The sequence below is a fragment of the Talpa occidentalis genome, unplaced genomic scaffold (genome assembly GCF_014898055.3).
Source record: "Talpa occidentalis isolate TD23 unplaced genomic scaffold, MPIMG_talOcc4v2.1 talOcc4.15, whole genome shotgun sequence".
NCBI classification, from domain to species: Eukaryota; Metazoa; Chordata; class Mammalia; order Eulipotyphla; family Talpidae; genus Talpa; species Talpa occidentalis.
Window position 1 is genome coordinate 82,202,696 of NW_023601543.1, and position 22,409 is coordinate 82,225,104.

Here is a 22,409-nt window from a genome sequence, read left to right on the forward strand (position 1 = left end):
CATTTAACGCTGAGCTTCCATACATGAGAAGTCAAGGGAAGGGGAACAATCTTTGGATAGCTTGATTTTCAGCTCTCTACTCAAATATTCAGTCGACTCTGACCACACTACATTACCTGCCCTGTAATGAAAGTTCTAGTTATTTTCATATCTGCCAAATTTGGTATTATGCTCTTCTTCATTTTTGTGTATATTTTAAGTTTTAAAAAAAAGTAGACTAGAACCACTGGGGCCTATGATAAACAGTGAGACATCGTAAGGTTCATAGCAACAGTGCTAATCCCTTGGATTTTGGTCTATGCCAGTGATTCAGAATGGCCTCATATTGAATTACAAACTCTGCTTAACTGTTGATGGCAGGAAAGCCACTGTTTACAATGGAAAGCCCTGCAGAAGTTTGCTTTTCCTCTTACACTCAGAGTTGTGGTTTTGGAAGCCAGCCGTGGTGGACCACCTTTTTTTGGGTAAAAATTAGAACAAATAAAAATATTTACAGGCCACTTTTTAAAATTTTCCAAATGGACATGGCTTTATTGAGATGAGAGGAAGAAGTATACATTTGGATGAGAGATAGCCTACCATATCAAGGGGAAGACTGGAAAGAGAAAGTTGGAGCAACTATTGACCAGTGAGTTATTCACAGAGAGCCATATTTGAGAACTGGCTCTGGAGAGATAGCTGTCACCCTGAAGTTAGCTTGTCAACCATATTGTAAAGCTAGAAGGGTTAACAAGACCCTTAAGAGGAAGCCATACTGGCAGCCCACCCCCAGCTCCCTAGCACTTCCCTGGGAGGAATTGTAAATGAAATGGATCTAGGGCCTAGGCCTGTTACTGAAGGACCCAGCTGGAGTCAAGAACCATTTACTTCTGAAGAAGATGCTGATGGTTTCCTTTTTCTTTTCAGTCCAAGGTTTACACTCGCACACCAACCTTATATTTGGACTTCACGTTGGACCAAGGAGCAAAGCATTGCCAACCTATTCCTAAAGGTATGATGGATTCTGGGGGTAGTGGTCATGTTAGGATCAAAACAAACAAACAAAGGGCCCTCTCTCTAGAATGTGCTCATTTCTCAATCTCAACTCTGCGAACTTTGTTTAATTATGTCTAAATAAGCAAAAGCTGCTAATTTAGAAAACCAGGATGGATACTTAGACTGTTAGAGTTGGGACCATTGGGCCACCCCCCTAATTTTACAAGTGTGGACACCAAGGCCCACCACGTTAGTCCACATAACAATGTGTCTGTCCTAGTGCCTACTTAGGTGGTAGCACACACTGCTGGTGTACCGCCAGGTAGGGGAGCAGAAAGAAGTCATGAGTTACCCAGTTCCTCTTCTGTGATGCTCTCCTTAATTGCTGTGCCAGCAAAATGGAGAAGTGCTGGTTGGAGAATAACATACAGTCTCTGACGCTTACAACAATGAAATTTCCCAAGGATGCATTCTCAGGACATAGTGCCATCATTAGGTGACATGTGACCATAGTTACTTGCTCATGGCCACATGAGAACCTTCTGGGCAAGGCAGGACTGTTACCCATGTCTCCTGACTTCCCGGCCACTGTTGACTGACTCACAGTATTCCTGGGGCCAGTCCCAATCACATTACTGATTTGCAAGGGCAATCTGGATTGGGATACTGATATTGCTTGATAAAGGTCTTGCTATGGAGGATTTACCTGTGAAGTCCACTTTAAAGTGCAAAGAATAATTAGAAAACTTCAGGTATTTAAGGCCAGTTTTAATTTTTAAAAAATGGTTACCCCTGAGGTCATTAGTCATGAACTTCTGCTGACACAGAAAAATGTGTAGGTTAATTCAGAGTAGTAACCAATCACTAGGAACAAAGTGTGCAGTTAGTTCTCTCTCCCTCTCTCTCCAGTACCACACAAGCAATTCGGGTATTATGAAATAATTGCTATTCACAGATTTGATCATTTTAGCTTCCTATAACACACACATTGACTGGTAAATTCATGCTGTCTAATTTTTATTATTAAGTCATTCTTGTCACAGTCATCCTTTGTTTTGTTGTTTTGTTTTTTTTTTTAACCACCTTCCCAGGTCAGATCCCATTGTAAAGCCCAGGGACTGTCTAAGCTGATTTAATTTGGATGCTTCATTGCCTCAAATAGTCCTTGAAATGTGTAAGGCATTGGCTGGGTTTAGACAAGTTTTGTTTATGATGTTCTGATTGTTTTGTTACTCTTGGTAGAGGGATTTGACATGTATGTCTGGGTTATGTTTGACTTTTGGCATAAGCTTTGCAATCTAATTTAATGTTCACTTTGTCATATTACCAAAGGAATGAGGTAGAAGTTGAGGTGTCCTCTGCCACCATCCCACCCTTGATACCAGGAGAGTGCCTGTGTCCCAAGCGATGTCCACTTAGGGGGGACTGCAAACATTTCTCATGCATCAGACTAGGTTTTATCTGAATTCCTTCCCATAAATAGTCTTGGAATCAATTTTGACCATCTCCTATTTCCTTCAGTGAGGCTCTCTTCTGTGGAGTTGCACTAACCTTGCAGAAGACAGATGTTTCATGCAGTGATGATTTGGAAGCAGTTGATATCAGGGTTTGAACTGGACGATGCATCACTTACAAAGAATCCAATTTGTTGAGTCTCTGACAGCACCAGATTCCTTGCTCATGGGTCACATGGTTTTCATTTTAGTTCTTGGCTAAAATAAGAATAAGTAGTTGTTGGTTTGGGTTTTTTTTTTTTTTTTTGCAGTAACTTTTACCATGTCTTGCAAAGCAATTAATTTTCCTTGCTATAAACTGAAATATAGATAACACTTTGTTATCATTCATTGAGGACATAAATCTATTTCTAGGAAAATAGCCAATCTTTCCCAAGAGACCTGTGCCTTCTGGTCCTCGTGTCCCCCTTGTCTTCTGACTGCATCAAGGTTCGGCCGTAGACAGCCACTCTGTTGATTTTCCCATCTTGCATAGCACCTCTGCCACCAGATATTTCAAAACCTGACCTGGAATGTTAGAGCATGGAGGATTGTCATGCTATAGAAAACCTCCATTTTGTAAGCCTTCTTGGCTTCCTTCAGTATCTGATTTTTCTTGACAGTATATGTATAACAGCCAATAGAATTTCTGTAGAGAGAAGATAGTGTACCCTGGTGGCAAGCAGAATAATGGCCATGCCCTAGTCCCTGGAACCTGTGACTATGCCAGCTCACCTGGGAAAGGGGATGTCGCGGACGTGGGGTATGAGCTTGGATAATCCAGGTGGGCCTAATCTAATTATAAGCATCTCTGTAAATGAAAGGGAGAGCCGGGGGTCAGAGATGAGAAAAAGAGATGAGGCAGAGTTTTCTTTTGATGGAATCCCTACAGGGTCACGTAATACCCTAACTTACCTCTTTTACCTCTTTTCCAGATTGCAGACCTACAAACTTGATATCTCTCTTGCTGTTCATGTTTGCTTAGGAGATGGGGTTAGAGGCCTATGCTTGGCCAGCTTGGGGACCTAAGAATGAGCTGTCTGTTATGTGATCAGAAAGTCACCTTAGGCCACCACTTCTGGACTGCTGAGTTCATTGGCACAGACAGCGTCCAGTTCATTGGCACAGACAGAGTCCTAAGAGCCACGAGGTTCTTGGCAAGGACCGGGAGGGTCCATTCTCTACATTTTGGGAAACAACCCTGACTACCTCCGCTCGGTGTATAGTGCGGCCCACCACACCAGGAGACCAGTTGGCTTGGAGCTGAGGGAGGGGTGTGTTCCAGGGAGCAAGGGGCAACCTCTGTGATCATGACCCTTTTCTGGTGTGGGTGACAGCTCATCAGAAACCTTGATAGCAGCCACTGCAACCTTCTGATCAGCATAAATTGGGGGAAAGTGGAAAAAGAAGAAGGGCGGGAAAGGGAACTCACATCTGTTAAATGCCTACTAAGTGCTGGGCATTGTGTAGATAAAGTGAAAAACACGTGACCCACCGTTGTACACACATGTCTGTGTACACACGTGTATATGTGTATACACAGAAATTCGGTGCCTCTTGATCACCCTGACAGCTCTGTGTTGTATGAATTAATTCCTTATCTTACAAACCAGAAAACAGGTTCAAAAAGATTCAGAGAACCTTCAAAGAGGTTGAGTGTGGTCTAGATCTCCAGAGGATTCATTTGCTGTGATTGTGTGTTCTTTTTTGTTGGTATTTTATAGTTCCTTGGCTGGCTCTCTTTCTGTGGCACCGGGATCCCCCTTCTAGGCCCATTCTGCTGTCCTGTCCTTCTTCCTTTCCCCAGGAGGCGTTTGCTGGGTGAGAATTAACGCTTGGTCTTAGCCAGAAGGCTGAGAAGAAATTGCTGGGTGAGAATTAACTGTGGAGTGGGGAGAAGCAGAGGGTGGATGACTCCAGAGAAGTAGAGGACCAGAGTAGGAAGCATCTGTCTGCTTAGGATGAGGAGTTGGGCTGATCTTGGGACAACAGAGCCATTGGTGGCTTCTAAGTGGGGTTTCTAGAAAGGTCACGTTCACTGTGTGTAGAAAATGACTTGGAGGCAACCAGGTGTGATTTTATCTGTAAGAGGAAAGAAAGGTGAAATAAACAGCAATGTTTATGTGTGTTATTTCATCCTTTCTGCTCTTGTGAATTAAAACAAAGTATTGAAAAGAAATAAAAGCTTTTCCCTGAAGCTGACAGGGAAAGGGATGAAGAAACAGTTTGGTCTAATGCTGAGGAAACGTTAGTGACTCCCAAACTGAGGAGGGACGAGCTACAAAATAACCACCCCGTGCTTTTGAAGAGAAGGAAGGACTGAGGGGCCTTTCAGATGAAGGGAGAGGAGACCTCACCGCACCCAGTAGATCCTGGTCTAGGACGTAGTTTTCTTTTTGCCCTAAAAGGCATTGCTGAAGCTACTGACACAGTTTGAATATCTGCACGCAGATCATGGTGGTGTTCTAACAGTCATCGTTTTTTCCTTGATATCCTATAAGTTTCATAATTTTTACAAGTACTCTGTGGTTACTAAGGAGTATTTCAGCTGGTAGAGGGGTATCATATCTGCAAGTTTACTTTCAAATGTTCTAGAAGAAAATGAATGAAACATATTCCTAGAGAGAAGGATGATAACGCGTATGTGATGGCACAACGACTCTGGGAGAATCTGGGTGAACGTTACGTGGCAATTTTCTGCACTATTTTGGTAACTTTTTGGGGTGTGTCTGAAATTATTTTAAAAATCAAAATTAAAAAATAATTTGGTGGAAGGAGGAGGGGAGAGAAGAGGAGCAGATGGGACCGGGAGGCCAGCATGCGATCTGTGGTGGGGGTGATGCTGGTCCCCACGCAGTGCAGGGGCTGGATGGGGAGGCTCTTGAGAACCAGTGCTGCTTTGGGGTCTGGCAACCGGGTGACCCAGAGTTTGGGGAGAGTTTCAGTCTCTCCCTTGCCCTGCTCTGCTCTTCTCTTCCCTCAGAACTGACCTTTGTCAGGGATTTGATGTGGCCTCAGGCCAGGTTTTTCTGCTTTCCCTGCTGTGCAAACAGAGGAGCAGTAGGTCACTGGAATACTGAGCTCTAAGATAGGCAGGAGGAAAATGAGTGGGTTAAGGCAAGGAATGTGGGCCAAGGAAAGCTCTCACTGGGGACTTTTTGCAAGAATTGGGAACCTCCCTAGAAATGAGAGCAAATGCCATAGAAAATGATTTACATATTTAAAAGTAAAGTTTTACATTTTTTCTTTGGCTCAAGGAGGTCTCCTTTCAATGTGTTGCTGATTAACCATCCTGTGGGGCCAGAGGTGAATGTGACCTCCAGCCTGATTCCCTTTCTCTGTCTTTGAGGGGAAGGAAAGCATATCCACAGCAACGCCCAGAAGCTTGGAGACCACATTTGTAGAAGAAAGGAAAGTGTAGAACCTATGACCTTTGACAGAGCAATAAAATTGGGGGATGGTTTCTATTCTGGTGCAGGACATAAAAGTGGGAGGAGGGCTGGGGGAAGGGGGAGAGGAGAGAAGGGCCTGCAAATCTCACAAGCGCGCTCTTTACCTTTGCCATCTGGCTCTTCGCAAAGAAGGAATTCTAGTAAAAGGCGGTGGTAGCTGCCCATATAAGCATTCACACGATTTGGCTCCTCTTTTGCTGTAGCTTTCAGAAGCAGCACTTGGCGGAATGAAAGTAGGTTTCCTAGGGCCTCCCAGGTGGCGCAGGGGTTAAGTCTCAGCACTATCAACCTGTCGCCAGCCACTGAGGCATGAGTTCAATCCCTAGCCAGGGAGCTACCCACATGGCGCAGCAGACCTCTCCTGACTCACCCGCTGCTCCCCTCAGCAGTGTATTTCAGTCAGTCTGCCTGTTCTGTTCCCCGCTCTGTCTCTGGTGAATCCTCTCACCCCCTGCACCTCTGGCCTACACCCCAGTTCTTGTATGCGTAAATAAATAAATCTTTAAAAAAACAACAAAGTAGGTTTCCTACATGCCAGTAAAGAAGGGCTCTAGATCCTAAGAGAAGACTTTTACAAGGAGCAAAAATAGGTGAAGGCACTTCATAAATGGACTCGGTCATTCCTTTCAGCAAACGTTTGGTCCTTCTGGATCATGTGAAAAGATAAAAAGGGAAAGAAAACAGACCTAGGCAATTGTGTGCAGACGAGTTTTCTGCTTGGAGGGTGAGTAGGAATGAAGAAAATGGGTGGAGGAGAAATGAGATTAGAGCAACCAAAATAATCCAAATGAAAACCCAGTTGAGCCACTGAGAGCTTGGAAGCTTCCATCAGATTCAGAAACCACTGATATTTTAATACCTGTCACCCGCAAAGAGGGGATTGCTTGTATCGGTGATGAACGTCCTTACAATGGCAAGCATTGCAGACTTCCCCACGGGTGAGTTATTTCTCTCTGTTTTGACATGGAAAGATGTCCAAAGCAGAACATTGAGTTTGTTCTCATTTTTAAGCAAATAATAGCAAAAAACAAACGGAAAGCACAAAGCCCCAATGGCTGGCAACATTTGTGTCGGGGTATGAAGATGGCAGAAAGGTTTTCAGTTTAGATGTCACACACTTTTACATTCTGAAAATATTTTACAATTAATGCTTATTACTTTTTGTAACCAAGGGAAAAAAAAAAAACCCTGAACTGATAAGATATTTGTACTTTGAAAAGGAAATTGAAACAATTTTCAAAGGTGAAATTTTTTTGAAAATCAGCAAATAAAGGGATATTTGAGGTAGAGCTTATTATCAGTCAAGCTAAGAAGGGCCAGGGCAGCTCGGCACCCACTAGGGAGCAGAGAGGAGTGCTTGGCAGAGCCAGCTTCTCTGGGTAAGCCCGGGGGGTCGGGCTGTGGATCGTTGACATGTGTCTTCAGCATCTGCCACGGACCTCCCTCCCCCAGTCACACAAGTTGAACACCCCCATGCGTGTACAGGAATGGTAGCTGCCCCTACATGATGGCAGAAACCTTGGAAGATTGAGCAAGCAGGTCAGTAAGGAGAAAAGTGTGAGTGAGCTATGAGCAAAAGCGTTACTTCCAGAGTCCTTAGACTTATTCTAGTAAAATCTCAGAGAGGACAAATTGAAAGGGAAACAGTACCCTGGCCTCCTCCAGGCGTCCTTGTTGGTGTGGCCATCCTTCAGATTCTCCTCAGCAGACTCATTCTGGCCAGTTGCACCTGTTCTTTGCTTCCCCTCTGAGGTGTCGCCATCCACCTGCCGTCACAGCCACATCCCTGGAGTATGGTACATGCTCCATGGCCCTTCCATGCCCACCTGGCTTTTGCTTACTCCTTCACCACATTGACTCTCACAGACTCTGCCCCTCTGCCTTGAACTCTGCCCAGCTTTCCCTTCCCAGGCCTTCTCCCTTCCCACTGAAGGCACACGAGTCATGACCTGATTCCACGAGAGTCGCCACTTGTCGCTCGGTGTCCCTCAGTGGCGCCACAGCACCTGTCCAGGAGCACGGGACAATGCACAGCTCTCCGTGCAGATCCGGCGCGGGTTATCCAGGCTCTGCACTCCTGACCCCATGGGCCATGGCGAAGGCCCTGTGCCCTCCTCACAGAGAAGTGTACATCCTACCAAGGTTGTGGCAGAGTGTGCACGGGCATCGGAAGCCTGTTTGTATTCCAGACATTGTGCAGCCCTGGATCCCTGGGCTGGACGTGCTCTTTTTGGGTAAATAGAAAGGATCCAGTTCACTGAAAACTAGAACACAATTAAGTAAAGAAAAGCTTCTTTCTAGCAATGTCTTCGCACTTCAAACTTCCCGGAGGCAGAGCAGGCTGAAGATCAGCCCTCCTGCTGTGTGGCAGTTACTGGCCTGATGCTAGGAACAGCTTGTTTCTTCGCACAGCTGCTGGCATCCACACGTGCGGCCAAGCGAACTGTAGTGTCTCCTTGTGTGGTTCTTAATCATTTGGGCCAAATCATTTAGGTTTGGGGGTGTGTGTATGTGTGTGTGCACATGAAAAAGTGAGACTATGTTTTGAATGGCTCAGAGAACATAAATTTTAAATACATATTTAAAATACAATAAAGGAGTTTATCTACAAACTTATCTTTGATATCTACTACACGAATTCATGTTTCTATTGCCTATTTAGAGATATTTGTTAACTCTCTTTTCCTTTTTGCACTGTGGCACTGACTTTCTAATGTCAATGGTTCCTTTTCAGGGTGGACCAGCTTCATTTACACCATATCTGGAGATGTGTATATTGGTGAGTTATGAGTACATCGCTCTGGGTTCAATTGCATTATTTAAATCATTGAAGGGGGGGTCTAAGGTAATACCGTTCAGTTAGTTAATTGAACACTACCCTCTTCCTGTCTGGCACCTCTCTACATCCTGGTACACCCAGGACAGGGCACCCCGCAGATGCCAGCATGTTGAGTGAGGGCGAATAATGAACACCAGCCCAATGGCGGCCATCTTGGTGTGGGCTGTGTGCGGTTGAAAGGTGTGCTGACATGTTGCTAAAGTGTTAGCAGCCTCGTTACTGATAAAGGGACGGAGCTCATACTGGCTCCAAGGAGTAAGAATCTTATCTTCCAGGTGGAGGGTGAATCTGCAGAGCCAGGTACCTCTGAGAAATCTCAAAGTCAATTTTCTCATTTTCTGAGGGTAGTATATGTATTACTTGTTGAGTCAGGTAGAAAGGAGACAGTCAAGACCCAACTAACTCTTAGGTATTTTGATTTTATACAATAAAAATGGGTGTAGTTCCTCTTTTAATAAATAGCATTTCATTTATGGGTAGGAAGCAAAATTCATTATTTTTTTTAAATTTTAGTACCATCGTTTTACGTCTTTTGTAGTGGTTTTTTTTAAAGATTTATTTATTTATTTATTTATTTATACAAGAACCGGGGTACAGGCCAGATGTGCGGGAGGGTGAGAAGGTTCACCAGAGACAGAGCAGGGAACAGAACAGACAGACTGACAAAATACACTGCTGAGGGGAGCAGCGGGCAAGACAGGAGAGGTCTGCGCGCCATGTGGGATTCTCGCCGGCCGGCCAGGATCGAACCCGCACTGCAGAGGCTGCGGACAGCTTCACAGTGCGGTGCTCAGCCACCTGCGCCAGCAGGGAGGCCCCTTTTATAGTGTTTTGACAGTATAGGACTTACCTCCTCAGGTGTGGTCACCATAGTTTTCCCACCACCAAAGCAACCAGAGTCTCCCACCACCGTCCATTGTGCTCCTCCCCACTGCCATCCCAATTCATTTATTTTCACATGTGAGAAAGTGTGCAGAAATTTTCGTTGTAGTGTCAGAAGCCCACATACACACACATTAAATGATAGTAACCTTGTGGAAGGGATAAAGCATCATTCATTTTTAGGATCTTTTGAAAATCTTGAGTGTCATATTGTCCTTTCTGGAGACTACAAGCCATTTTTTATGGAGGTGGTGCCCCTGACTTATGATTTCAAGAGAAATAAAATAATCTGCACAAATGGAGAGTAAATAAGGCAAGCTCATGACTTGTAAAGTGGTAAGGATCCAGAAAGGTTTCTGTAGAATGAGAAAAGGCAGGGTTACTGGAGTCTGTAAATTCCAATATGGCAGATCTCCTCATTGCGGGCCGTAGCTTCAGCTGTAACAGAGCAACAGCTTTGGGCAGCAGATAACCCATCAGGGTGGCTGTTGCAAGGAAACCATGTACGGCCACTGAAATGTGATTTTCATATATTTTCCTGTGCCATGAAATGTCACTCCTGATTTTTTTCAACCATTTGAACATATAAAAATCCTTCTTAGGGCCTCCCCGGTGGCGCAGCGGGTTGAGTGCAGCGCTGTGAAGCTGTCCGCAGCCTCTACAGTGAGGGTTCAATTCCCGGCCAGCCAGGGAGATTCCCACATGGTGCGGCAGACCTCTCCTGTCTCCCCGCTGCTCCCCTCAGCAGTGTCTTTGGTCCCTCTGCCTGCTCTGCTCCCTGCTCTGTCTCTGGTGAATCCTCTCACCCTCCCGCACCTCTGGCCTGTACCCCAGCTCTTGTATAAATAAATAAATCTTTAAAAAAAAATCCTTCTTAGCCTGTAGGCCTTACCGAAGCTCACATTTGATTTCAGTTTAATGTAGAGGATGAAAGGGAGAAAAATTAATCAGTCATGAAGACCTTGTTTTCTAGTTACCCCTTTATTCCCAAACTATAACACAGGAAAAGCACAGCAGTTACAGGGGTGGGAGTGACTTACATGGTCACTTGTTTTTCTGGAGGTGAGGCTCATTTTCCTGAGTCATCTCCACTCGCTGGCCTGGGCCCCTTGCACAAAACATCTGGCAGGAAATGGGCTCATGGCCTGTCGTGTTGGCCCCAACTCACATCTGTCCGAAGCAAGCTGGGCCATGGAGGGAGTCCAGCTCCCCTAGCTGGTCTCTTGGGACTCTGCTTTAGCCAAAGAGTGACTGGCCAGATGACCTCATTTGAATTTTATCTCCTTCCCTTCCTCCTGCCCACCCCCTCCTAGAGCTGTCAGTGAGAAAAACAAAAGGGCAAGAAAAAGTCGCTGGAGAAGAAGAAATGACAACGCAGAAATAGCTATTAGATATGTGCTGATGTATACAATCTACAGAGAGAATCCAGAAAATGCTTTCTGACTTAACTGCCTCAGCTTTGTCTTGCTTATAAAACCAGGATGGGATGGCAGGAACTGATAAGCGAGTAACTGTCTTTTTCGAAATGTCAGGCACCTCCCTTCTGTTGGGATAGATGCCATAAATATATGTACTTGGACTATTGGGCTGGAGTAGACAGCAGTTGGCATTGAGCAGGCAATCTGGGGAGATGCCATAGAATGGAGATTTAGGACCATTAAAATGTTAATTGATACAGAAGTGCTTAAATGATGAATACCAGCAGACTGAGCTTGAGCACAGACAGGTGGGGTTTGAATGTTAGAAGATGCCAGTCACTAACTAGTTGTCTAAGTTAGTCAGACATTTTAAAGTTTAAGGTGAGTACAGTGAAGCCACGGAATTACCTTCTGTTGATACCCTGGAGGAGTTCAAAGAACTGAAATGAGTAAACACTTACTAATTTAAAAAAGTATTTATTTGAGATGTTTTCTGCTCTTCAGGAATTGTAATTTTTGATACTGTTTTTCAGTCCTCAGCTGACAATCAATTAGTAACTTTAAGGGGGGGGATAGAGAGAGATCTTTGACAACCATCTTTTACTGAGGCACTAAGTCCTTTAACCAGCCCTCAGCTGGACTCTGTGTAGTATATGATTAAAACGAAATCAAAAGAAAATGAAAACAGCGTGGCCAGAATGCCCATAGAAGCGCTGCAGTGGAGATGAAAATGACATTACTCATTAACCCAGATCCACAGGGCAGAAGAGTTTATGTCCCATGTCCCAAAACTTGGGACAGTTTAGCAGCTTGGACGCCAGTCCTCTAGAAGGACCAGTGGCAAGTATACGATTTGGGCTTAGAAAAGATAGTCAGAAATCTAAAAATATTTGCGGGTTGTTGAAGTGAGAGCTTATGTATGCAGAATGCTTTCAACTTATTTAAATAAGTAATCATAAGTAATCACAAGTAATAAGTGCTCGGTTTGTGCTCAGACTTCTGCCTCGGATTCTGGGTGGTATTAAGAAGTTTGACATGACCCCTGGATCTTAAATAAAGGTGTGGTGCCCTCCAGAAGCCCTCAAACTGGCCTCCACTTAGCCCAAACAAACTGGATCAACCAATGCACTTCACCCCATGTGAAACTGGTGAGGGAGGGCCGTCACCCCTCAGGACGGTCCCCTCCCCTGGCCACTTGAAGTAGATGTAAACGCAGCTTTGATTTCTCTCAAGTCTGTTTCTGCCAGTTTCACCCAAATTTAAATGATGTAATTTAATTAAACCTGTAAATTAATGAGATTGGTATGAAAAGAGAGGTATTGCTACAACAACTAAGTCAGATGCTTTGCAAAAATGAGTTGCTAAAGGAACCTCCATTGAATTCCTATGGCAGAGACAGCAGCAAAAGATTGAGGGAAAGTAGAAGAATCTAGGAGTTATTGTGTCCTTTGGGTAAATACCTAGGAGTGGGATTGCTGGATCATATGGAAGCTCTATGTGTAGTAGTTCAAGAAATCTCCACACAGCTCTCCATTTCAAAGGGCACCTGCACCCCTATGTTTATAGCAGCACTGTTTACAATAGCTAAGCTTTGGAAACAACCCAAATGCCCAAAAATAGATGACTGGATCAAGAAGATGTGGTACATATGCACCATGGAATATTACTCAGCAATCAAAAAAGATAAACACATGTAGTTTGCAGCAACATGAATGGAGCTAGAAGGGATCATGCTCAGCGAAATAAGCCAGAAAGAAAAAGGAAAATACCGGATGGTCTCACTCATAGCAGGAATTTAGAAAACCTAAATAAGGGACCAGGAAAAAGACTAATCAATACAAAGTAAAAATCAAAATCAACAGCAACTATAAACCAGAGACACACTATTTGGGGGGGGAGGGAGGGATGGGGAAAGGAAGACTAGCATCAAAATAAGGGGGGTGCAATTGTATGGGGAATATAACCAAAATGAAAATGCATACATTGTGCAAAGATGAAAAAGGATGTAAGAATTATATAAAATAAAATATTTAAATTAAAAAAAATAAAAATAAAATAAGGATCTTTAAAAAAAAAAGAATCTAGGAGTTGGGCAGCACCTGGTGTGTGTACTTTAGAAAGAAAGACAGAGGACCTCCCTGGTGGTACACAGGGTTAAGATGCAACCTACGAAACTATCTGCAGCCCCTGAAGCACGAGTCTGATCCCCAGCCAGCCAGGGAGCAACCCACGTGGCGCGGCAGACCTCTCCTATCTCACCCGCTGCTTCCTTCAGCAGTGTATTTCCATCAGTCTGCCTGTTCTGCTCCCCACTCTGTCTCTGAATCCTCTCATCACCCCCACACCTCTGGCCTGTACCCCAGTTCTTGTATGCCTAAATAAATAAATCTTAAAAAAATTAGAAAGAAAGACAGAGCCTCAGTCCACAGCACACCTGCCTTGACTCCATTTCTAAAACTTGGCAGATGGAGGCACATTTGCACTTCAATTTAAAATAAAAAGTTTGAGGCAATTTGTCTATCAGTTAATGACCTTGGCTGCCTCAGATAAGAGGGCTTCAACTATACATGTAAAATGGATGATACCGAAACCTAGGATGAAAGTACCAGTGTGTGAAACAGAGAGGAAATTGGATCAGCAGAGAAGGAAAAGAAAAAAGAGTATTGCGTGTGGAGAAGCGACACAGCAATTAATTGCACACCGAAGATGCAGCGCTAACTTTAAAATATGTTTTCAAGTATTTTGCCCTTTTATGACTGTTTAGGGCAAACAAAAATATTTGCAATTCAATTGTTTTTAGTTAAATTTTCCTTAGCCGCACTATTAGATTTAACATTCTTGGCGAAGCATCTCAGTGGAAACTATTTATTATCTGATTTGGCTCTCTTTGTAATTGAAAGTAGTCAGAAACAATAAAATATATTTTCTTTGAGACTTACTTTAGGTTCAGGAGAGAGCCAGATGGGTGAAACAGCATAGAAATGACATGAAGATAGAATCAGTCTTTGCTTTCTGTGACCCTGTTTTAAACATTTCATAAGATAAACAAGCGAAAGGCAAACTTTGAGCAATTCACCTGGAAACCTGAGCAGGTGTCCTTCGGCAGGGCCACCTGAGGTGGGTGTGTCAGATGGCCTCCCCAGTCTGGACACTGTGACTCTTCTCTCATTTCAACCAGGAGAATGGGCAGACGGTGCATTCTAATTTTAGCATGAGCACTCTTAGGAAGACTGGAACTCTTGTTTCTAAATTAACATTTCCTCATGGACCAGTGAACACCACAGTCAGGCCAACAGTCCCGAGAGGAGGTGCAGAGAAATCCCAACTCAGCAGGATTTTTGAGAGCTGTCTCTTGCCAGCTCGCTCCATTTAAACATAGTGAAGAGGCTTTATAAACTGTTGGTTTGTGTATCATGGAATAACCTACATGATAAAATGCAGGGCCAGGAGTGGACCACGTGGGCAGTGGGTATTATATATGAATTAGTTACAGATAAAGATGAAACACGGTTCATTGCTCCCAAGGAACCTCATTGAAGCACACTTAATAAACCGCTTTGCCATGTCACAGTTAAAAATATTCCCAACTTTAAATGAGATTATTCTTAGACTCCCAGAACAGTCTTTTATCGAGAAATCCTTGCATGAGTGGAAAATCCATCGAGTTCTGTCATCCACTTCCATGACATTTGTGGACCCAAACCTTTGATGGAGGAGAAACCTTTCATGCTGTGCTGGGGCCAAAGCTTGTGAACTTGAAGGAGCTGATGGTTCCCCTCTTCCCTGACCTCCCTGGGTGGCTTGAAATTGCCCACAGTGGGAGCACTTACACCCTGGAAATTGGTACACACTACGAATCAGGTTTGCCCTTACCCTTGTCCCCAAAGGCAGTTGGTAAACATTAAACAGCACACCAGTGCCTCTGGGACAGGGGGGCCTGTCTTTTTTGGTGCTGTAGACCCTTTTGACATTTGCCAACCCCTCTCCCACAATGATTTTTTTTATTAGTTCAGTGGTGTCATTAAAATGTTAAAGGAACCAGCTTATCACATAGTTACATGTGCGCTTTTCTAATAACATTTAAAATAATATGATCTAGGGCCTCCCCGGTGGCGCAGCGGTTGAGCGCTGGGTTGCGAAGCTGCCCGCGGCCTCTGCGGCGCCGGTTCGATCCCCGGCTGCTCCCCGGCCACCGGAGGAGGGTCCCACATGGCGTGCAGACCTCTCCTGCCGCCCGCTGCTCCCCTCAGCAGTGTCCTTCGGTCCTTCTGCCTGCTCTGCTCCCCGCTCTGGCTCTGGTGAATTCTCTCACCCTCCCGCGCTTCTGACTGTACCCAGTGCATGTATAAACAAAACAAACAAACCAGCAAACAAATAAATAAAGCATGCCTCTATAAAAAAAAAAATAAAATAAAATAATATGATCTAGCAACAGGTCTGCTCTTCACTCTAAGTAGTTATTTACATAAACTTATTTTGAGAGAGCTGTCACACTGTAATATGATGCAGAAAATATCTGTGTGTTCTACTGGAGACAAGTCAGTTGTCCAAGCTAATACTACTGTGGTGTGTTGGCCACATTCAGGAATGAAGGGAAAGCCACATTTCAGTTAGGTGTTAGTGAAAATGAGGATGTCATTTGTCTCCCGTCCAAGCCATCCATGCGGTGAATTCTCTCCTCAGATCCCTTGGAAGCACATTGACTCCAGCTTAGGAATTCCTTCTCTATTAGAGTCCTGATGCTTGCAGTCATCAGAGTAATCACTGTTGCCTCTTTCAGGTGCTCTCCAAAAAGTGGAAGTGCGAAGGATTGTTCTAGAAACTAAAGCTATGTTTGGACTTCAGACAAAATTGTCAAAATTCACAAATTTTATTTCTGTTATGTGATAATTCCTCAAGCTGTTGTTTTCATTTAAATAAGTACATCCTTATTGATTATTCAGCTTCAGCCCAGCATGTCGGGTGAATGCCCTTATTTATATCCCAAATACCATGCAGGTGTAGCCCCCCTCCCGCCCCCGACATCTTCAAGGGCTTGCTTATACTGCCTGGAATCTTCTCTCTGTTCATGTCTATATTTTTCAGCCAACTAAAAGGCCCAATCCCACCCCCTCTCTCAATGGTCCTATGACTGTTTTGGCCCATTGTGGCTTCTCCATTCTCTGGCTTCCTCTTGCAGAATCACTGTTGTTCTCTTTAGGTCACTACGGTATTCAGCTCCTAGTGAGAATCACCATGGGCTCCTCTCTCCCACTGTTACCAAATCCTTTAGATTCCTTCCTGGGTCCACCTCTCAAACCCATCCCTATCTTTCCATGTCTGCTACACAGTTCAATCTGTAACTCATTTTCACATAGACTCTTACAGTAAATTAACAGGTCATCTAACTTCATTCTCGCCCTTCAGATTTATTCTACTCTCTGCTTCTAGAGTTATTTCACCAAGACAGAGCTGACCATTTCACACACATCCCCCCCCTCCACAAAGGCGGTACAATCTTAAATGGTTGAATATGACTGTCAAATCTTTCCCAGATCTGAATCCAGCCTACACTTCCATCATTCTTCCCATAAGAAAAGTCTCGTAATGTCACAAGTTTCACCATCCCCTCCGAGGTGCCCTGCATGTTTCGAACACCTTCTGTCATGTAGTCTGTCCTCTCGTCTGCAGTGCCCTTCCCACAGAGCTCTGTTCAAGTTTTAACTCCCCTACAAATCGTTCCTGGGATCCCTAGATTGGAGTCGGCAGGTGTATACCCTGTTCGCTCGTTGAACTTTGCACAATTCTTTAAGACACAATATAATTTGTATTGTTTCATCTGAGAGCCTTAGTATAGAAGGTATGGAAACATATCTATGCTGAAGACTATCCCCGCCTCCACACATAGCCTTTAGCACAGGGCCTTGTTCATAGTTATCCAACTGACTTATTTTTCAATTGAATTGTATTTTAAATTCTTATTGAGACCTACTTGACATATAGCATTAAGTTAGTTTCAAATATACAACAGTAATTCTGTATTTGTATATATTGTAAAATTATCACAGTAAGTCTAACATCTATCACCACACATAGTTAAAAATTCTTTTTTGCCAATTATGTGATGCTTTTATGAATTTTTATTTCATTTCTCCCACTGAGATTTTTAATTATTTGTATGCAAGGACTCTGCCTTGCATTTCTTTCTGTCTTCTAGTACTACCCAGTTCTAGGTGCTCAATAAATACTTGTTGAAATGAATTAGTGGTGGCATTTACTGATTTTCCTAAGTATGCTTAATTCTTAGGTTTATCATTTGCCCTAGGAAACACTCATCTTAACACATAATGCCAAGGACTTTTTTCATTCATGAATGACTAGGCAGGACATTGATAGCGTAAATGGAAACACAATGAAGAATTCACCTCCTGTTCTTTTCTATATTGGAAACCAGCCGGTTTCAGACATCAGTAATTGCAAATATAATCAACCAAGAAATTTAAGGAAATTCCTAAGTCAGTTATTTCTGAAATTGAAATTCATTACATGGTGTTTTGATAAGTATATTAAATTTACCAACTCATCTTTTTTGTAGGGCCTGATGATGCACAAGAAAAAATAGAACCTCACCACACAGCCGTACTGGGTGATGGTGACTGTGTCCAGGTGGAGAACAAAGTGAGTGTTGCAAATATTGAATTTTTTTAACTTGTGCTTTCTACTGATTTCCAGAAAAATACCTAAGTCTCCTGGGGAGCTGAAAATTTTTCGATCTTATTTGGAGAAAGAAAATAGGCCACAAGTTTATCCGCCTCTTTCAATAATTTCTTTCCTATTGTTTTATTCTAAAGCTTCCTTTTTAATGATGCCTCATCTTCTAGAGTCATCTACAGACTTTATTGTTCATCCCTAGAAAGAGAAGAAAGAGAAGGTGAATATTTTGGTGATCTGGACTTGTTCTTGAGTTCTCATTGCTACTAAACATTAAGGAATAAGATTTTCCATATTGAGTGTTGCACAAAAAAATATTTCTGGGATCTATATACAGAATTAGGAACACCCACTGTCCAGTTGACCAGAATGTCAGCTTTGTATTGTTCTCAGTGTGATGTTGAAAAGTAAACATGTTTATTATTTGATGCTTTCTTTTGACTTAGGATCCCGAGAAAAGTCATTTTGTCTTAATTGCTGGGGAGCCATTACGAGAACCAGTTGTCCAACATGGTAAGCCCCAAATGATGGCGGGTTTCTTAGTGGATTTTCTTTTTTCTTTGAAAGTAGTGTACATGCGTAAAATTATTGGCAAGAATAGCTGAATTTTTATCCCATCTCTCCATCTACAAATTTTGTTTCGTTTTGTTTCTCCATTGTCAGTGGGAAAGCTACATGGCATTATTTCTATATTCATTCACTTTCCTTTCAAGCCATATTGTGGGGAAAACAAACACAGTGTCACAGGGAATTTCAACTTACAAAGAGATTTTTCGTCTACTAGGAACTTGAATATCATTTTTGCCTTTACAAAAAATAACTGATTTCAGTTCTGTCCTTGTAGTCTATTGAATTGTTAGTGAAAAATCAGAACCTCTTAATATTCCCTTCAAAGTTTCTAAAATATTGGAGTCACTTTTTTGTTTACTTTTAAAAATGCATATAGGGAACTGTGATATAGTAGAAATAGGCAGAAAAGCCTGGAATAAGTACCCATAGCAGCCACCTTAATTCTATCTCACCTTCCTCATATTACTGTTATTTAATTGAGCGAGGAATTCCTAAAAACACCTACAACCCAGCTTGCTACTATTTAGATAAATGTCTACAAAACATGACATGTGCCCACTGCCCGCATTACTAAATTGGACATGCCTTAAAATTCCATTACATTACTTTGCCTTGCATGAATTCCCAGGAGATTCTGATCAGAAGTGGTTCACAATGATTTCAGCAAAAATAAAAACAGCTGATCATAAATTTAAAGAACACTGATTTTTAAACCATTCTTTTTTTGTTCTATTAATAACTTATGGGGGCAGCACCAGCATGGACCCCAGCAAAACTAGTGTTTGAGCTCTGTTTTGTATGCTTCCCATTGCACTCCCAGGGTTCCAGGTTCTTGTTTCCTTTTGTCTTGCTGGAACAGCACTGGCATGGTTTTGGTTCTAGAGGAAGCCTGCAGATAAACTCAGCGGGCTCGTAATCTTTATTAAGAGCAACTAGAAGTTAGGTGGGAAAAGGATGTGTGGTGTTGAAATCCTTTCCACAGGGCAGTCTCCCCTGCCCCATCATGAGGAACGAGCTTGGCCGTGATGACCACAGGCGTGGGCCTGCTCACAGCACTTTCTATTGGTCCGAAGGCTTCCCACTGGAGAACACTGGAAATGTAATTCCCTTAACAATTCCACCATCAGCTCAGCCTCCCAGGCTAGGTAACTGCTCTATTCTAATGCCAAAGTCTGCTTTAAAAACTGCAAATCAGACCATGTTACTCTCTACCTAGCTGTCTAGTGGTTCCTGATCACCTGCAGGATTATGTCCAACATTCTCCCCATAGATGACACCCAAAGACCAGAGGGGTCTGGCCTCTTCCTACATATTACTTTCCCCCTCACCATCTACCATCCCTCCTTCGAGCACCCTGATCCAGCCTTCCTCCAGCATACTCCTAAAAGTGTCTTTCTTCCCCCCTTGTCTGCCTGTTGGGACTTCACACCCTTGTGAGTTCTTTTCTGGACCCCTTCCCCTACCCTTTCTGTGCTGAATCTATAGACTTTACATATGTTTGTCATTCCACATATCACACTGTTTTGTAGTAACTTGTTTTCCTCTGTTTGATGGATTTGGGTTCTTAAAGGGAGAGTCTGTCATTCATTTGCCTTTCATCTTTATCTCCTTAATTCTGGCACAACAGTTCTCATTCAATAGGCATCTGGTAAATACTCAGTAGGTAGTAAGGGGATGGATGGATGGATGGATGGATGGATGGATGGATGGACAAATTTATATAACTTCTGCCTTCTTACCACCATCCTATTTTCTGAAGTCTCCCAAAAGGCCTCAACATCATCAAGGCCTAGCCTGTGTCTTCCTGCTCAAGTTTTAGACCAAAGTGATCGCCAAAGCTGTGCTCATATGACAATGGTGGTTAAAAAGTTTGAATGTATTATTCCCTCTAAATAATACAGTTATATTTTACTCAGGATATCTTAGAGAAAACTCTTTAGACAAAGAAATTCCTTTAAAGGAGTGTCAGGAACCTCTGGTGGAAGGAATGTACTGAATGGAAAATTCAGCTGAAATGTCAACTGCCAATTGACAGCTCTCAACTGCTTTATATGAACTGGCCTTGCTAATCCAACAAATCTTAGGAGTGATATTCCAGAATGGTCCCCTGTGGCCCCTACAATGTGTGAAGGAGAGGGGAAAGACAGACACTATGCCTTCTAGTAGATTAGGGGAGGATTTCTATATCTTTAGCAAAACTTGAGTTTAGACCTAGGAATAAGACAATGGGGTTGGCAATCTCCGACCTAGGGGCCAAATCTGCTTACTGCATGTTTTTGTAAATCAGACTTTATGGGAATACAGCCATGGCTATTTGCTATTTATTTTCAAAAGTGACTTAGGCCCCTCATGTGAGGGCACAGCCTCGTATGCTGCTTAGACACCAAAACCATGGTGAGATCTGTCACTTCCTTAGATCAGATCAGATCAGTTTTTGACATCAGTTAATTCTGCGAAACTAACTACAAAAAGAGTTGCAGTAGAACCAAACCTAAGAATGTATAGAATGAAGAGCTTGCCACTGCTGATGAAGACCTTGCAATAGATGAGTAAGATGCAACTCCATATGTCTATCTGAAGTTGGGTCTTTATATTCATACACAATCCTAGTCAAGAAAACTTGTATTACAGTCCTCAGAGATTGGACACTATGAAAGTAACCTTTTACTGTTCCCATCTGCCTGGATTGTTCCAATTAAGAACCAGTGAGAATGGCTGTCAGAATGGCTGTTATAAAAAAGACTCAAGATAGCAAGTGTTGGTGAGGCTGTGGAGGAAAGGGAACCCTTAGCACTGTTGGGAATATAAATTGGTGCCTAGAAAAAAGTGTGAAGATTACTCTAAAAATTAAGACTAGATCTACCATATGATTCAACTATTCTCCTGGATATTTATCCAAAGGATATAAAATCACAAATTCAAAAAAAAAAAAACATATGCATCCCCATGTTCATTGCAGCATTATTTATAGTAGCCAAGATATGGAAACAACCTAAATGTTCATTGATGGACAAATGGATAAGGAAGATGATGATGATGATGATGATGATGATGATGATGTGTGTGTGTGTGTATGTGTATCAGCCATAAAAAAGAAAGAATTTTTGCCTTTTGCATCAATGTGGAGGAATCTTCAGGGGATGATGCTAAGTGAAATAAGTCAGATGGAGAAAGACAAATACCAGATGATTTCACTCATATGTGGAAGATAAAAAAAACACAAACAAACAAACAAGATAAGACAAGAACAAACTCACAGATACAGAGAACAGATTGGATACCAATGAAGAAGGGCTTTGGATTGGGGGAAATGAGCAAATGGGGTCAACTGTAATGTGATGGATGGAAACTAGACTTTTATTGGTGACAGTGTTGTAGTGTATACAGATGTTGAATTGTGACGTTGTACGCCTGCAGCTAACATAATGTTACAAACCAATGTTACCTCAATAAGAAATGGGGAAAAATTGAGAAATGGAAATACTTGGGGAAAAAAAAAGAACTACAGACATACATACCATTTGTAGTGGTAGAAGAAAATGCTGTCATCACCCAGAACTTTCTGAATGTCTCTTTCTGCCCTAGGCCCGTTTGTGATGAACAGTGATGAAGAGATTTCGGAGGCCATTCTTGATTTCAGAAATGGAAAAAACGGGTTTGAAAGAGCCAAGACCTGGAAATCAAAGATTGGAAACTAGTGAAGGGCACACACACTTCCTAGGATTTTGCCCTGCACGGCACCCATCCACTCAGTGCATTTAGTTTCCAGAGCTGACTTCGCTAGTGCTAGTGCTTCTGAAGAACCCCAGCTGACGCGATAGCATGATTTTTGTAACAGTGCACCAGAGATATTTCCAGGCATATGCAAATAAATCTAATTGTTGCTTTTGTAAAAATCAGTGTTCTTCATTTTGACCTGAGCGACTAATAAGCTCCTGTTTAAAAATCGTTTTGCAGATGTTTGCATTTTCACGTGCGTGTGGATGTTTTATTTTGTGTGTGTGCATATGTGAGACTTTTGGAAGAAAAGGAGTTGCTTTCTGTGTGTTACTGGCTGTAGATCGGTGAGTGACTGAGCTCCCTTCCTGAG

The 22,409-nt window shown here is 42.8% G+C and overlaps 1 protein-coding gene across 2 annotated transcripts in view; it reads left to right on the plus strand.

The window, feature by feature from the left end:
- PIR (pirin) overlaps window positions 1–22,198 on the plus strand; it is a 60,871-nt gene extending 38,673 nt beyond the window's left edge. For both annotated transcript variants that reach the window (XM_037512680.2, XM_037512679.2), the window contains exons 6-10: window positions 907–991; window positions 8,655–8,699; window positions 17,634–17,716; window positions 18,196–18,262; window positions 21,905–22,198. In XM_037512680.2, the coding sequence (XP_037368577.1) occupies window positions 907–991; window positions 8,655–8,699; window positions 17,634–17,716; window positions 18,196–18,262; window positions 21,905–22,017 (393 nt within the window). In that variant the 3' untranslated portion in view covers window positions 22,018–22,198. The remainder of the gene's footprint in view (window positions 1–906; window positions 992–8,654; window positions 8,700–17,633; window positions 17,717–18,195; window positions 18,263–21,904) is intronic.
- The last annotated feature ends 211 nt before the right edge of the window (window positions 22,199–22,409 follow it).